The sequence below is a fragment of the Bombina bombina genome, chromosome 3, assembly GCF_027579735.1.
Source record: "Bombina bombina isolate aBomBom1 chromosome 3, aBomBom1.pri, whole genome shotgun sequence".
In the NCBI taxonomy this organism is placed as follows: domain Eukaryota; kingdom Metazoa; phylum Chordata; class Amphibia; order Anura; family Bombinatoridae; genus Bombina; species Bombina bombina.
Genome location: NC_069501.1, coordinates 544,949,300 through 544,961,455, shown reverse-complemented (window position 1 = coordinate 544,961,455; position 12,156 = coordinate 544,949,300). Strand labels below are relative to the sequence as shown.

Here is a 12,156-nt window from a genome sequence, read left to right as displayed (position 1 = left end):
AATTATGTTTTTTACAGATCCGCCATTGTGGGCGGTTTCTATAGCACCAATATGTTCTTTTGCAAGGGATATGTTTTAACTTCGTAGTTAATTTCACTACAATGTGATGTTGAGATTTTCCTGTTTTTTCCCTTCTGTGTTATAGATTTGGGGAAAATGTTTGTTTTTCTCTGCAATGTGATGTGGACACTGTTAGGTCACTCTAGTGTGCAGGGAGAAGAGATCGCTTAGATTTTTTTAATACAATTTCCTTTTTATCTGAAACTCCTTATGTAGATGATTTTATATAGGATTCCAAATATAAATGAGGACATAAATGACCCTTGAATTTACATTTTTCTCTCTTTTGGAATAAAGGGAATTTAAGTATTAAAATATTGTAAAGCTGCATGAGGGTTTTTCAATATTTAGCTTTTTTATCAGGTTTTCCTGAGCCCTTATGGTATTACTGCCATCTGGTGGCAACTTGGTAAATGATCATCACATTTAAATTTTTTAAGTGTATTCATTCTGCATTATACCTCTCCATTTAGGAGATAATGCGCTGTGGGTGACAGGTAGAATCTTTTCTGTCTATGTACCCTCTATGCACTTATATTATTTCATAGTACATATATTAATACTTAATTTGTTAGCCTGTCTGGTATAGGACTTCCAGGTATAATATCCTTCATATTGAAGGGATTGTTGTAAAGATATATGTTTTCATGTATCATAATTTACCTAATTTTAAGTTTATAATTGCTGTATCTGTGACATATTTGCTTTCATGAATCGTATTTAATGCTTTTACTTGCATATTACATTTATTTCTATGTCTATGTTTTTATATAGAATTCTTTTTGGCTGTCTATGTTGCCTTATGGAACTTTTCCTTTTATAGGGTCTTGGTCTGGCAGTATCTTTTCTATGTGTGATATACAAATATTTTTTATATCCTATGTTTCCTTAGGGACTTTTCCTTTTTAAGAGCTAATATGCAGAAATGCTATGATGTATATAGGGAGTCTGCCTAAAAAAGTAGACTAAGTACAAGTATGAGTTCCGTCCTTCATGAGGGAGACTATATGTTTCATTCTACCCTTGGTTTGAAGGGTCAGTTCATATCTACCATAGACCTGAAGGACACATATTTTCATGTTCCCTCTCAGGGAACATCTCCAATTCCTGCGGTTTGTTTTTCTGGATTGACACTTCTAGTTAGTTGTCATTTTCCCTTGGACTTGCTATGGTGGTGGTCAGATCTAAGAGAATAGCGGTAGCTCCATTCCTGAACGACATCTTGATTCAGGTGCTATCTTTTCAGTTAGAAAGATCTCATACAGAGATGCTTTTGTCTATTCTCGTTCTCACAGGTGGATAGTGGATCTGGAGATGAGTTCCCTGGTGCCTCACACCAGGGTGTGTTTCTTGAGAATGATTATAGATTCTCTGTCCGTGAAGATTTTTCTGATGGATGTCAGAAAATCCTAACTTCTAAATTTTTGCCTTTTCACTTCAGTCCTATATCCGTCCATCATTTACTTGGTGTATGATAATCGTTGTTTCCATGGACATTATCCCTTTTGCTCGTTTCCATCTGAGAATGTGATGCATGATCAGACAATGGAATGGAGACCTCTCTGACTTTACTCAGAGGATAGCTCTGGATCCCCTAACAAGAGACTCTCTATCTTGGTGGATTTCGCAGGACCATCTGTCTCAGGGTGCATGCTTCTTGAGACCTTCCTGGGTGATTGTGACCACGGATGCCAGCCTGTCAGGCTGGGGAGCAGTTTGGGGTTCTTTGAATGCTCACGGTTTTTGGACTTGAGAGGAGACTTTTCTTCCCATAAACATCCTGAAGTTAAGAGCATTTTACAATGCCTTAAAAAGCATGCCTCAACTAGCTTCAGTTCGATTTATCAGATTTCAATCAGACAATATCTCCTCGTGGCATACATCAATCACCAAGGAGGAACTCTGAGTTTCTTAGCAATGAAGGCGGTGACTCGCATTCTCCAGTGGGCGGAGTCTCCCGATTACTTCCTCTCTGCCATCCACATCGCAGGGGTGGACAACTGGCAAGCAGATTTTCTGAGCAGGCAGACCTTTCATCCAGGGGAGTGGGCTCTCCACCCAGAGGTTTTTCACAATGATAACTCTCAGGTGGGGGGTTCCGGAGTTGGATCTGATTGCGTCACGTCTAAACTCTAAGCTTCCAAAGTACGGTTCAAGATCAAGAAATCCGCAAGCCACTCTGATAGACGCTCTGGCGGTGCCTTGGAACTTCAGTCTGGCGAAACTGTCCCCCCATCCTGAGTCATTGCTCGCATCAAGTAGGAGATGGCGTCTGTGATTCTAATAGCTCCTGTCTGACCTCGCAGGATCTGGTTCGCGGATCTGGTGAAGATGTTGTATCTTGCCCATTCCAGGTTGCTTCTGAGGAAAGCTCTTCTACTTCAGGGTCCTTTCCTCAATCCAACTCTAGATTCTCTGGAGCTGACTGCTAGGAGATTAAACGCCTAGTCTTGGCTAGGCTTGGTTTTACTGAGAAAGTCATTGATACTATGCTTCAGGCTCGTAAAGCTGTAACTCATAAAATTAGCCATAAGGTATGGTGTAAAAACCTGTATTGGTGCGAATCAAAGGGTTTCTCTTGGAGTCGGCTATTCCAACCTCTTTGTGGTTCCTAAGAAAGAGGGAAACCTTCCTCGCATTCTGTCTTTTCTTCAGTAGGGCCTGGAATGGAGAAGGGTTTGTCAGTCATTACTCTAAAGGGTCAGATTTCTGCACTGATTATCTTTTTGCATAAACGTTTGGCGGATCTGCCAGATGTTCAATCTTTTGTTCAGGCCTTGGTCAGATTCAGGCCTGTGTTTAAACCGGTTTCTCCTCTCTGGAGCCTTAACCTTGTTCTTAAACTTTTGCAGCAGGCTCCGTTTGAGCCTATGCTTTTTGGTTGATATTAAGTTGTTATTGTGGAAAGTTTTTTGTTTCTACTTGCTATTTTGTCTGCTCGCAGAGTTTCCGAGCTTTCGGCTCTGCAGTGTGATTCCCCTTACCTTATTTTTCATGTGGATAAGGAGGTCCTTCGTACTAAATTGTGATTTCTTCCCAAAGTGGTATCGGATCGTAACATCAAGAAATGGTTTTTCCTTCTTTTTGTCCGAATCCTTCTTCTCAGAAGGAACGTCTGTTACGTACCCTGGATGTTGTGCGTGCTCTAAAATTTTATCTACAAGCAACTACAGATTTTCAGCAGTCTACTACCTTGTTTTCGCAGGTATGCGTTAGGGTCAAAATGCCACTTCTACTGCTCTTTCTCTCTGGTTGAGAAGTGTTATCCAATTAGCATATGAGACGGCTAGACAACAGCTTCCGGAGAGAATTACAGCTCATTCAACTAGGGCTTTCTCTTCTTCCTGTGCTTTCAAAATGAAGCATTTGTGGAGCAAATCTGCAAGGCCGCCACTTGGTCCTTTTTTGCATACTTTTTCAAATTCTACAAATTTGCAACTTTTGCCTCGGCTGAGGCTTCTTTTGGCAGAAAAGTTCTTCAAGCGGTGGTGCCTTCAGTTTAGGTCCGCCTGTCTTATTCTCCCTCCCTTTCATTCTTTGTTCTCTAGCTTGGGTATTGGTTCCCACTACTAATTTCAATGAAATCGTGGCCTCTCCATGCCATAGGAAAGAAAACAAAATGTATGCTTACCTAATAAATTTCTTTCTTTCCAGGCATGGAGAGTCCACGACCCGCCCTTATTACATTTAAGACGGCAATTTTTTTGGTATAAACCTCAGACACCTCTATACCCTTGTGTTATCTTCTTTTTTCCATTTTTCTTCGGCCGGGGATAATGGGTAAGGGAAGTGCTGCTGGGGTGCTCTTTGCCTCCTGCTGGCCAGGCGTTGAATTCCCACTAGTAATTGGAATGAAATTGTGGACTCTCCATGCCCAGAAAGAAAGAAATGTATCAGGTAAGCATAAACTTTGTTTTTTTTATTAATAATAATAATTTAAAAATGAAAGGAATGAGAAGCAACAACAACATTGTGTGATATTGTCCAGCACATGGTCACTAAGCCAATTAGTAGTGGCATACGCATATAGCCACCAATTATTGGCTGTTTCCTGTCTGGGAGCTACAATATGTGGTGGCTCCAGAGCAGGACTTAATGGGACAGTAAGCTCCTTGTAATTACAAGATAAAAATGTTGTCTTGCTGTAGAATAACACATCAGCCAAGTCTAAACATTTTGTAAACAAATTAACTTCATTTTAATGTAATTCTTTTTATAATTAGAAAATAAGTTCTAGAACAGGCAATTACAAGGGTTAAAATGGTAACCAGTTGAGAGGAATTGTACATCAAGAGGGATTATTTGCAGACCACCTAACAGAGTAAACTAGCTTTGGCAGATTCATGATGCACAGATCACCTACCTATTTAAACCTGTTGCAATGGATCTGTCAGTTTTATATATCAATGAATGAAAAAAAAAATGAAGAAAATTAAGACTTAAAGGGATACAAAAGTCAAAATTAAACTTGCATAAATCAGAGCAAGTTATTTTAAGACACTTTTAAATGTGCTTCGTTCTCTTGGTATCCCTTGTTGAAAAAGAATACACACATATACTACACTAGTGGGAGCTAGCTGCTATACATATTTGCCTCTTGTGATTGGCTAACTAGATGTGTTAGAAGAAAAACGGAAGTGCCGCTACAGTGTTCTTACGTGCGGGTGAGAAATCCAGAGACACGCCAAAAGTACAGGGGAGGAGTGGAGCCAGCAAGGTAATAGCGGTGGACATCCGCAAAGGTGCAAAGAGAAAAAATATGCCGGCTACTGGCAACAGTAAGAAAAAAGTTTATTTAATCCATTAAAACAAGGCAAAATAAGACGGTTACAAAAACACAAGTGGAGGGACTCAGCTGTTCTTGCGCGTTTCACGCCCGCAGCTGTTCTTACGCGTTTCACACCCGCAGGCGCTTACTCATAGAAACACTAGATGTGTTCAGCTAGCTGCCAGTAGTGCAATGCTGTTCCTTCAGCAAAGGATAACAAGAGAATGAGGCAATTTATTATAGAAGTAAATAGGAAAGTTGTCTAAAATATTATCTTCCATCCATATCATGAAAGAAAATTGTGGGGTTTCCTGTCCCTTTAAGTCTAATGTATAACGTATAAAAATACAATTTGCAAACATATCTCCTCTCTGCCCTAAATGTTTTTTTAAAAGCAAATTAACTTGTTTGTTGCAATGGTTGTTCAACTACTAAACTCCACCCTCCACTAGCCTTATTTGGAGGAGCCAACTCTGCTTGAGTCTGCGGGCAACAAAGCTAACCATATTATAACTGCGAAACAATGTACTTTACGCTGTTAAAGCCAATTAGGGAAAGCTGTGTAGCAGGGTTAGCCTTGAGAAGACAGCAGGGTGAATTTCAAGTTCTCAGAATTAAAAATAAAAAAATAAAAAAAATCTACAATTTAAAATTACAGGAAACGGTGGAAAATAAATAATGAAAATGTATTTGCATTATTAAACATTTTATATAATCTCAAGGTGTTTGCTGTCCCTTTTAGCTATGGGTTTAACCACTTGGAGTATTTAAAAGGACATGATGATAATGCAAAAATACAATATTAATTGTCTTGACACTGTTCGTGTCTATTTACAGATAACAGAACTTACCACCTTCAGGCTGAAGATGAATTTGAGGCACAAATGTAAGTATTTGTGGAAGATTATATCTTTGTCCTCTTCTTATGCAAGAGCAAAATCATGGGCTAAATTGCTTTGATTTCCAATAAACGAACATTAAATGATTATGCACAATTTAAACGAGTTATAAATAGTTCTAAAACTGTACCTTTTCACTCTGGTGCTTTTTCATTTTTCCTCATTTCTCAAATGTCTTTTTCTTCTGTTATGTGTGATCAGTCCACGGGTCATCATTACTTCTGGGATATAACTCCTCCCCAACAGGAAATGCAAGAGGATTCACCCAGCAGAGCTGCATATAGCTCCTCCCCTCTACGTCAGTCCCAGTCATTCTCTTGCACCCAACGACTAGATAGGATGTGTGAGAGGACTATGGTGATTATACTTAGTTTTTATGACTTCAATCAAAAGTTTGTTATTTTAAAATAGCACCGGAGCGTGTTATTACTTCTCTGGCAGAGTTTGAGGAAGAATCTGTCAGAGTTTTTTACTATGATTTTAACCGGAGTAGTTAAGATCATATTGCTGTTCTCGGCCATCTGAGGGAGGTAAAGGCTTCAGATCAGGGGACAGCGGGCAGATGAATCTGCATTGAGGTATGTAGCAGTTTTTATTTTCTGAATGGAATTGATGAGAAAATCCTGCCATACCGTTAAAATGACATGTATGTATACACTTCAGTATTCTGGGGATGGTATTTCACCGGAACTACTCTGTTAAAGGTCACTAATCCTTTTTAATAACTATTTATCATGTTAAACGTTTTTGCTGGAATGTAGAATCGTTTACATTGCTGAGGTACTGTGTGAATAAATATTTGGGCATTATTTTCCACTTGGCAGTTTTTTTTACTTTAATTGTGACAGTTTCGTTTCTCCTCACTGCTGTGTGGGAGAGGGAGGGGCCGTTTTTGGCGCTCTTTGCTACGCATCAAAAAATACCAGTCAGTTACTTTTATATTTCCTGCATGATCCGGTTCATCTCTGATAGATCTCAGGGGTCTTCAAACTTCTTTGAAGGGAGGTAAATTCTCTCAGCAGAGCTGTGAGAATTCTTATAGTGACTGTGAATAAAAACGTTGCTTTGTATTTTTTATGTCAAATTTAATTATTGTTATTTTACTAATGGGAACAAACCTTTGCTAAAAGTTTTGTTGTTTTAAAGTTTGATGCTATAACTGTTTTTCAGTTTATTATTTCAACTGTCATTTAATCGTTAGTACCTCTTTGAGGCACAGTACGTTTTTTGCTAAAAAAGATTATAACCAAGTTGTAAGTTTTTTGCTAGTGTGTTAGACATGTCTGACTCAGAGGAAGATATCTGTGTCATTTGTTCCAATGCCAAGGTGGAGCCCAATAGAAATTTATGTACTAACTGTATTGATGCTACTTTAAATAAAAGTCAATCTGTACAATGTGAACAAATTTCACCAAACAGCGAGGGGAGAGTTATGCCGACTAACTCGCCTCACGCGGCAGTACCTGCATCTCCCGCCCGGGAGGTGCGTGATATTTTGGCGCCTAGTACATCTGGGCGGCCATTACAGATAACATTACAAGATATGGCTACTGTTATGACTGAAGTTTTGTCTAAATTACCAGAACTAAGAGGCAAGCGTGATCACTCTGGGGTGAGAACAGAGTGCGCTGACAATGCTAGGGCCATGTCTGATACTGCGTCACAGCTCGCAGAGCATGAGGACGGAGAGCTTCATTCTGTGGGTGACGGTTCTGATCCAAACAGATTGGACTCAGATATTTCAAATTTTAAATTTAAATTGGAGAACCTCCGTGTATTACTAGGGGAGGTCTTAGCAGCTCTCAACGATTGTAACACCGTTGCAATACCAGAGAAACTGTGTAGGTTGGATAAATACTTTGCGGTACCGGCGAGTACTGACGTTTTTCCTATACCTAAGAGACTAACTGAAATTGTTACTAAGGAGTGGGATAGACCCGGTGTGCCGTTCTCACCCCCTCCAATATTTAGAAAGATGTTTCCAATAGACGCCACCACTCGGGACTTATGGCAAACGGTCCCCAAGGTGGAGGGAGCAGTTTCTACTTTAGCTAAGCGTACCACTATCCCGGTGGAGGATAGCTGTGCTTTCTCAGATCCAATGGATAAAAAATTAGAGGGTTACCTTAAGAAAATGTTTGTTCAACAAGGTTTTATATTACAACCCCTTGCATGTATCGCGCCGATTACGGCTGCGGCAGCATTTTGGATTGAGTCGCTTGAAGAGAACCTTAGTTCATCTACGCTAGACGACATTACGGACAGGCTTAGAGTCCTTAAACTAGCTAATTCCTTCATTTCGGAGGCCGTAGTACATTTAACCAAACTTACGGCTAAGAACTCAGGATTCGCCATACAGGCACGTAGGGCGCTGTGGCTAAAATCCTGGTCAGCTGATGTTACTTCTAAGTCCAAATTACTTAATATACCTTTCAAGGGGCAGTCTTTATTTGGGCCCGGTTTGAAAGAGATTATCGCTGACATTACAGGAGGTAAGGGCCACGCCCTACCTCAAGACAAAGCCAAAGCTAAGGCTAGACAGTCTAATTTTCGTCCCTTTCGGAACTTCAAAACAGGAGCAGCATCAACCTCCACTGCACCAAAACAGGAAGGAGCTGTTGCTCGTTACAGGCAAGGCTGGAAGCCTAACCAGTCCTGGAACAAGAGCAAGCAGGCCAGGAAACCTGCTGCTGCCCCAAAGACAGCATGAACCGAGAGCCCCCGATCCGGGACCGGATCTAGTGGGGGGCAGACTCTCTCTCTTCGCCCAGGCCTGGGCAAGAGATGTTCAGGATCCCTGGGCACTAGAGATCATATCTCAGGGATACCTTCTAGACTTCAAATTATCTCCCCCAAGAGGGAGATTTCATCTGTCAAGGTTGTCAACAAACCAGATAAAGAAAGAAGCGTTTCTACGCTGCGTACAAGATCTGTTAATAATGGGAGTGATCCATCCGGTTCCGCGGTCGGAACAAGGACAAGGGTTCTACTCAAACCTGTTTGTGGTTCCCAAAAAAGAGGGAACTTTCAGGCCAATCTTAGATTTAAAGATTCTAAACAAATTCCTAAGAGTTCCATCGTTCAAAATGGAAACTATTCGGACAATCTTACCCATGATCCAAGAGGGTCAGTACATGACCACAGTGGATTTAAAGGATGCTTACCTTCACATACCGATCCACAAAGATCATCACCGGTATCTAAGGTTTGCCTTCTTAGACAGGCACTACCAGTTTGTAGCTCTTCCATTCGGATTGGCTACGGCTCCAAGAATCTTCACAAAGGTTCTGGGTGCCCTTCTGGCGGTACTAAGACCGCGAGGGATTTCGGTAGCTCCATACCTAGACGACATTCTAATACAAGCTTCAAGCTTTCAAACTGCCAAGTCTCATACAGAGTTAGTTCTGGCATTTCTAAGGTCGCATGGATGGAAAGTGAACGAAAAGAAGAGTTCTCTTTTTCCTCTCACAAGAGTTCCATTCTTGGGGACTCTTATAGATTCTGTAGAAATGAAGATTTACCTGACAGAGGACAGGTTAACAAAGCTTCAAAATGCATGCCGTGTCCTTCATTCCATTCAACACCCGTCAGTAGCTCAATGCATGGAGGTGATCGGCTTAATGGTAGCGGCAATGGACATAGTACCTTTTGCACGCCTACACCTCAGACCTCTGCAATTATGCATGCTAAGTCAGTGGAATGGGGATTACTCAGATTTGTCCCCTACTCTGAATCTGAATCAAGAGACCAGAAATTCTCTTCTATGGTGGCTTCATCGGCCACACCTGTCCAGGGGGATGCCATTCAGCAGGCCAGACTGGACAATTGTAACAACAGACGCCAGCCTACTAGGTTGGGGCGCTGTCTGGAATTCTCTGAAGGCTCAGGGACTATGGAATCAGGAGGAGAGTCTCCTTCCAATAAACATTCTGGAATTGAGAGCAGTTCTCAATGCCCTTCTAGCTTGGCCCCAATTAACAACTCGGGGGTTCATCAGGTTTCAGTCGGACAACATCACGACTGTAGCTTACATCAACCATCAGGGAGGGACAAGAAGCTCCCTAGCAATGGTGGAAGTATCAAAGATAATTCGCTGGGCAGAGTCTCACTCTTGCCACCTGTCAGCAATCCACATCCCGGGAGTGGAGAACTGGGAGGCGGATTTCTTGAGTCGCCAGACTTTTCATCCGGGGGAGTGGGAACTTCATCCGGAGGTCTTTGCCCAAATACTTCGACGTTGGGGCAAACCAGAGATAGATCTCATGGCGTCTCGCCAGAACGCCAAACTTCCTCGCTACGGGTCCAGATCCAGGGATCCGGGAGCGGTTCTGATAGATGCTTTGACAGCACCTTGGAACTTCGGGATGGCTTATGTGTTTCCACCCTTTCCGCTGCTTCCTCGATTGATTGCCAAAATCAAGCAGGAGAGAGCATCAGTGATTCTAATAGCGCCTGCATGGCCACGCAGGACTTGGTATGCAGATCTAGTGGACATGTCATCCTGTCCGCCTTGGTCTCTACCTCTAAGACAGGACCTTCTGATACAGGGTCCATTCAAACATCAAAATCTAACTTCTCTGAAGCTGACTGCTTGGAAATTGAACGTTTGATTTTATCAAAACGTGGTTTTTCTGAGTCGGCTATTGATACCCTGATACAGGCTAGGAAGCCTGTTACCAGAAAGATTTACCATAAAATATGGCGTAAATACCTATACTGGTGCGAATCCAAACATTACTCCTGGAGTAAGGTTAGGATCTCTAGGATATTGTCTTTTCTACAAGAAGGGTTAGAAAAGGGTTTATCAGCTAGTTCATTAAAGGGACAGATTTCAGCTCTGTCCATCTTGTTACACAGGCGTCTGTCAGAAAATCCAGACGTCCAGGCTTTTTGTCAGGCTTTAGCTAGGATCAAGCCTGTGTTTAAAGCTGTTGCTCCGCCATGGAGTTTAAACTTAGTTCTTAACGTTTTACAGGGTGTTCCATTTGAACCCCTTCATTCCATTGATATAAAATTGTTATCTTGGAAAGTTCTGTTTTTAATGGCTATTTCCTCGGCTCGAAGAGTCTCTGAGTTATCAGCCTTACATTGTGATTCTCCTTATCTGATTTTTCACTCAGACAAGGTAGTTCTGCGTACTAAACCTGGGTTCTTACCTAAGGTGGTCACTAACAGGAATATCAATCAAGAGATTGTTGTTCCATCCTTGTGTCCAAATCCTTCTTCAAAGAAGGAACGTCTTCTACACAATCTGGATGTAGTTCGTGCCCTCAAGTTCTACTTGCAGGCAACTAAAGATTTTCGCCAAACTTCTTCCCTGTTTGTCGTTTATTCTGGACAGAGGAGAGGTCAAAAAGCTTCTGCTACCTCTCTCTCTTTTTGGCTTCGTAGCATAATACGTTTAGCCTATGAGACTGCTGGTCAGCAGCCTCCTGAAAGAATTACAGCTCACTCCACTAGAGCTGTGGCTTCCACTTGGGCCTTTAAGAATGAGGCCTCTGTTGAACAGATTTGCAAGGCTGCAACTTGGTCTTCGCTTCATACTTTTTCCAAATTTTACAAATTTGACACTTTTGCTTCTTCGGAGGCTATTTTTGGGAGAAAGGTTCTTCAGGCAGTGGTTCCTTCTATATAATGAGCCTGCCTATCCCTCCCGTCATCCGTGTACTTTTGCTTTGGTATTGGTATCCCAGAAGTAATGATGACCCGTGGACTGATCACACATAACAGAAGAAAACATAATTTATGCTTACCTGATAAATTCCTTTCTTCTGTTGTGTGATCAGTCCACGGCCCGCCCTGTTTTAAGGCAGGTAAATATCTTTTAAATTATACTCCAGTCACCACTTCACCCTTGGTTACTCCTTTCTCGTTGATTCTTGGTCGAATGACTGGGACTGACGTAGAGGGGAGGAGCTATATGCAGCTCTGCTGGGTGAATCCTCTTGCATTTCCTGTTGGGGAGGAGTTATATCCCAGAAGTAATGATGACCCGTGGACTGATCACACAACAGAAGAAAGGAATTTATCAGGTAAGCATAAATTATGTTTTTTTTTCTTTCTGTCTTTTCCTTTTCTATACACTTCTATTTCTCTGTAATGTTTCCCACTATAGCCTCAAAACATGCATGTGTGTGCATGTATATGTGTGTGTGTGTGTGTGTGTGTGTGTGTGTGTGTGTATATATATATATATATATATATATATATATATATATATATATATATATATATATATTGTCTCTCCACTCCAGCTGGGTCTCAGTTCTACAGAACAGCAAAGAGGAGTCTCTAAATGCAGCATTTGGTGGGGATGGGGCTTCTGTTGATGGTGCCCAGCAGCTAACAAAACAGATCATTAGCGAGATGAGGAACCTGCCTGGTAACCAAGTGTGCTGTGACTGCGGAGCCCCAGGTGAGCCGCCCTTC

General features: G+C 41.6%; 1 protein-coding gene across 1 annotated transcript in view; it reads left to right on the top strand.

The window, feature by feature from the left end:
• Positions 1-12,156, top strand: part of LOC128653629 (arf-GAP with SH3 domain, ANK repeat and PH domain-containing protein 3) — a 176,927-nt gene that overhangs the window by 91,969 nt on the left and 72,802 nt on the right. Inside the window, exons 13-14 of the mRNA XM_053707033.1 lie at positions 5,666-5,714; positions 11,982-12,142. Of these exons, the coding sequence (XP_053563008.1) occupies positions 5,666-5,714; positions 11,982-12,142 (210 nt within the window). The remainder of the gene's footprint in view (positions 1-5,665; positions 5,715-11,981; positions 12,143-12,156) is intronic.